Here is a 4,839-nt window from a genome sequence, read left to right on the forward strand (position 1 = left end):
GCCTGGTCTCCACACCCCAGCCTCATTGAATGCTACTGCAGCCTTTGGTCCCAGTTTCTGGTTGACGTCAGAGGCAGGAAGCAAGTCCTTATTTGGCAGAGTCAAATGATCCCCTTTCTTCTGGCATAGGTAGGAACAATTCCCGGTAAGAAAGTGCGGAGGTTGTCCAGTTCAAATCCTTGTGAGCGCTCTGCTGTGAATACTGTGGTCATCATCTTCATGATGGTCACGACGCCAGTTCTCTTCTCAGGTGGACCTTAGGGCAGGGGGCATGCCACTGCAAACAGCTACACAGTGCGATGCATACAATGCCCATCTTAAGCAGGGGCCAACTGACTGGCTTTAGCATATCTACGTCAGTATTCATTATGCACACGCGTTAACATTAAACATAATATTACCTTCAGAAGGCTGCACCTACGGCAGGAAATGGCCATTAAATGATACCAGACTGCAGCTATTTGGGCATTTCATTACATTCCAAAAATATAAAGACACACATACATGAGGATCAAGCGTGCTGCTCAGCTGACAGTGGAATAACAGCACATCAATTATATTTGGGCTTTTCATATATTTATTTGTTGAAGGAAAGTTGCAGAAACTGAGCAAAAAGTAGTGTTTACCACCAAGACACCATCTAGGAACAGTTTTGTGATGAGGGAAACACAACGGCATTCACCCCCCCCGATTCTCCTGTGTTTCTTTGCAACAGCAGAACAGAGGAAGGTTCCCGTGTCTCCGCCACCACGGGAGGGAGGGGAAACGCTTGCCGGTAACCAGGACGACGATGTCGATGCCTGGAAAAAAAATAAAAAAAAGACGGTGTCTCTGCGTCAGAGCATCAAGAGAAGGGGGCGGTGGTGGTAGGCCAATAATGACTGTGCCCTGTGCATGATTAAATACAAGTCTTTACAAACAAACCAGATCAAAGATAAATGCACAGGCGTGTTTTATTCTTCCTCTTCTTGTCAGGGGAAACGGCAGGCCGTTTCATCTTAAATCAAAATAGATGTCAGGGGTTACGGCAGATAATTATTCTTAGCACACAGACCTAAAGAAATGTATGGCAACACAGGGTGAAGGCATCATTAAAATCTCTCACTGCTGGAGGAGACGACTCAGGAAACGCGGGAGGTCAGAGCTGATGGAGCACGTTTAGAATGCACTTTGTTTCTGAAGGCGGCCATCATCACGTTCAGTCTTTACTTTTGTAGAATTATTCAAACTCCTGATTGACCTGAACTGGTATTTTCCACGAAGAGGCTGAAAAGAAAAAAAAAAAAAAAAAGACCACCACACCAATTAAAAAAAACAATGTAATGTATATACTGTACCTGGTGTGAATTGTATTGACTAGCTAGCCAACACACCCCCTGGCCACATTTTGTCACATCAAGGCAACACAGGATTTACAGCTGGTAGCGCCAGAGCACAATAAAAGAAACACATTAGTCATGTCATTTACTACATCATCCACAACAAGAAAACACTCAGTCTCAATCAGCCCAAATTAAATGCAAGAAGCCGAGTCATTTTTTTTTCTTCACTTTATTACAAAACACCCAAATAGTTTCATGTTCAAACAGCCAACACGGGACACCCGCAACAGAGACAGACTTAATGCATCGTGTTTTTTGTTCTTCCTTTTTTTGGTCGTTGTTCTTCCTTATAACTTGGCAATCTCTCTTCCCATGCTCATTATTAATAGCAGACATTTGTTTGTTTACACAATACATACGCTATCAAATCTCACAAAAGCCTTTTTCTTTTTAATATGATTAAGTAAAATGAAAAGAATGATGGCACTGGAAAGTGAAATACTCATCTCAGGGACCGACGCAGAGGCTCTTGCAGTGCTCAGAGACGGCACACATGTCCAGGCCTGCTCGGACGATTTGAAGCGGGTAGAGTTGGGGTGGGGCAAACCTGCGGTCAGCCTCAAAGATTTGATATCCAACATTAGCACCTTTCTTTAGAGTGGTGCATCTCAAAAAAAAGAATATCACAAGATGAACAGAGTTGGTGCCTTTCATCAATCCTGAAGTGGGCGACCCTGGCCATGTATTGTGGTATTCCACTGTCTTACAATCAAGTTTATTGCCATGGTGCCCAACCATGCTGGACGTTTCACTTTTTTTCGCTTCCGTACCTGCACATGTCCTGATACACCCAACTTTCCTTGGCGCCAGGTGCTGTGCAGTCTGTCAAAGACGTAAAAAGCGAGAGAGTCGTGTTGCCTCTGCCGCTAACACTTGAGGTGTTTCTTGCTGGTCATGTCGTTCCAGATGTGGTACATCTCCTCCGGGGAGATCCGGTGGACGGTGATGACGCGGCGGTAGCGGCAGAGACTGTAGTCCACCTTCGAGTTGTGAAAGCCACTGCTGTAAAAGGGGTGGATGCCCAGCTTCTTGAGGCATACGGCCACGTACACGTCCTCCAGAGGCAACAGCCTGGTGTGCAGAGACGTCTCGTATACGAGTTCAGCCATGTCGGCCGAGAACACGTAGCCGGTGCCGGAGCAGAAGGGCGGGTACACACTGTCCGGGTACAGATCCGCCGGCATGTACCACTTGTTCGCCATGTCCCTGATGGGCGTGGCGCTGATGACGTAGCCGGTGAAGTACCTCCTCTGGGGCTTGGTGGTGGGTTTGAGCAGGTTGAAAATCAAGTTCTCCAGGTTGATGAACATGTCACTGTCTGTCTTGAGGACGTACTGGGCCTTGCCACAGAAGGTGGCCACCCAGCGCATGCCCATCAGCGTCTTGAGTGTCAGATTGTTGTAGGAGTCGACAAAGTCCTCCACCACGATGTCGTGAAAGATCTGGCTCTCCTGCTCCACCAGCTGGTTGAGGATGGGTTTGGTGCTGCGGCCCAGCAGGAACAATGTGACCACGCGCACATCGGGGAACATGCTCTCGTTGCCCCATGTCTCCCGGATGGCCTGGCGGACATTATACTCCCTGTGCGTGGTGCTGATCAGGACGACGAGGAAGGGCGCACCGGCCTCGCACTTCTTGGCCTCATTGACCAGGTAGTTGAAGTCGTGTGGGTTGACTGAGCGCGTGTGGACGTTGCTCAGGGTGGTGTTCTTGCTGGGCTTGGGGACGGTCAGCTGGCCGCCATAGGATGTGGACTGGAGGGACAGACTCAGGTACCACAGAGCACTGGCCCAGCAAACCAGTGTCAGCAGGAACAAGCAGGAGACCTTCAAAGTCATCGCTGTTCACTCAGCCAGCCTAAGAGGCGATGGAAACACCGTTGACATTCACTTCCGATAACGGGAGCCTCTATATCGGAGACTACCGGTGCTGTGATTGAAAAGAAGCGGTGCAGAGAGTTGTTATTGTGTCAGTCTTACTGTGTCCCATTCCAGCTGGCGGGGAGGACTTCTGGCTCACTGCAGCACCATCTGAAGGAAGATGACAAAACAGTCTCCGTCAGGGAGGCGACATTGAAACCGCAGTTTTATAAGCAATTTAACTGGAGGTACAGTCTCAAACACGCCCAAGTTCCGTTCCCACTGGTTCACTTCCAGCATCATTAATCCACTTGTTTGCCATTAAAGCCTGAACACAAAACTTATTTATCTTATTTTTACTGATGAAGCTGGTGTTGTAGTCAAACCCGCACAAACCGAGACCAAAACATTATCAAGACTAGAGCGTATCGAGATCGATACAAGACCAAAGCATCTAGGATTCGAGACCAAGACTGTATATATCAAGCAAAAATCAAAACGATACAGAACAAATGACCAGTACCTTCTTTTAAATTTAAGATTGCTTCTACAGAAACATATATACATACATTTTTATTTATATTAAATCTATATAAACAAACTTATTTTTTGCAAGGTTGCTTTTAATTTTCCTTAATATTTTGCTGCTTCGCCTGCTAGTTTGTACCATGGCGGGGTGGAGGCAGGGCCCAAAATGCAGACAACTACAGATTGCAGAGCAGAAAAAAAAAAACAGTTTATTTTAAATAAACAAAACTAAAGTAAGAACAACTTAACAAAAGAAACACACAAGGCAGGACAAATGAAAACCATGAAAGGAACCTGAGAAACCCAACAGACCTGCACTGCCATGAAGAAACAATGATGCAACAAAGACAAAGAGAGACAAGGACTATTTATACAAGAGGGTAGGGGAACACAGGTGACAGCAATCAAGCAGGACTGCTAATGTGACACAGGTGACAAAATCAAAGGGTGGCAAAAAAAGGTGGAGAAACAGAAACAGATTGTAAAGCACAGAAAAACTCAAGGAGGCAAGACTATCAAAATAAAACAGGAAACACAGAAACAACAGATCATGACAGTTTCAACCATTTTCAAAAACAACTACACTTTAAATAAAAAAATATATATTATTACGTTAAAAAATAAATTAATTGGGAATAATTTAACTGAAAATGCTCAACACTAAAAATACATTCACCCCGCTCATGGTGGTTGTGAAATAACCAGAGTTCACCCAGTCCGAGACCAAGACAAAATGCTTTGGAGTCTGAGCAGAGAGTTATTATTTTACCAAACTGTTTGGTAACACAGCGAATATTGTTGCATCAACAGTTATTATTCTATTTTTTAATGTAAAGAGGACAGAGCAATAGAAGAGTGGTCTACTCACAGTGGATAAAAGATTGATGTATCTGGCTGGAAGGATCCAATAAGTCTCCCAATTTGGAGGGGGGAGGATTCTGTCACATCCATACGTGAGGGGTAAAATGTGCGGAATTCACACATTTTAAATAAAAGTTCAAACTTTTGGATTCTTTTGGGCTCATAATAAATGAGCGTACAAAAGCGCACATTGTTTGACCTTTCCAGGC

General features: G+C 45.1%; 1 protein-coding gene across 1 annotated transcript; it reads right to left on the bottom strand.

The window, feature by feature from the left end:
* Positions 1-2,187: 2,187 nt before the first annotated feature.
* On the bottom strand, positions 2,188-4,131 carry LOC142879194 (beta-1,3-galactosyltransferase 1-like). Its single transcript, XM_076012408.1, has 3 exons — positions 4,082-4,131; positions 3,362-3,412; positions 2,188-3,239 (listed from the first exon to the last, which is right to left on the bottom strand). The coding sequence occupies exon 3, from the start codon at positions 3,218-3,220 to the stop codon at positions 2,249-2,251; it is 972 nt and encodes a 323-aa protein (XP_075868523.1). The 5' UTR covers positions 3,221-3,239; positions 3,362-3,412; positions 4,082-4,131; the 3' UTR covers positions 2,188-2,248.
* Positions 4,132-4,839: the final 708 nt, after the last annotated feature.

This window comes from Nelusetta ayraudi, unplaced genomic scaffold (assembly GCF_046127955.1).
Source record: "Nelusetta ayraudi isolate G7.1 ecotype Tasmania unplaced genomic scaffold, CSIRO-AGI_Nayr_v1 ptg000006l, whole genome shotgun sequence".
In the NCBI taxonomy this organism is placed as follows: Eukaryota; Metazoa; Chordata; class Actinopteri; order Tetraodontiformes; family Monacanthidae; genus Nelusetta; species Nelusetta ayraudi.

What these genes read in the sequence shown, in the direction of transcription:
- LOC142879194 (XM_076012408.1), bottom strand. Translation starts at nt 3,220, where the DNA reads ATGACTTTGAAGGTCTCCTGCTTGTTCCTGCTGACACTGGTTTGCTGG.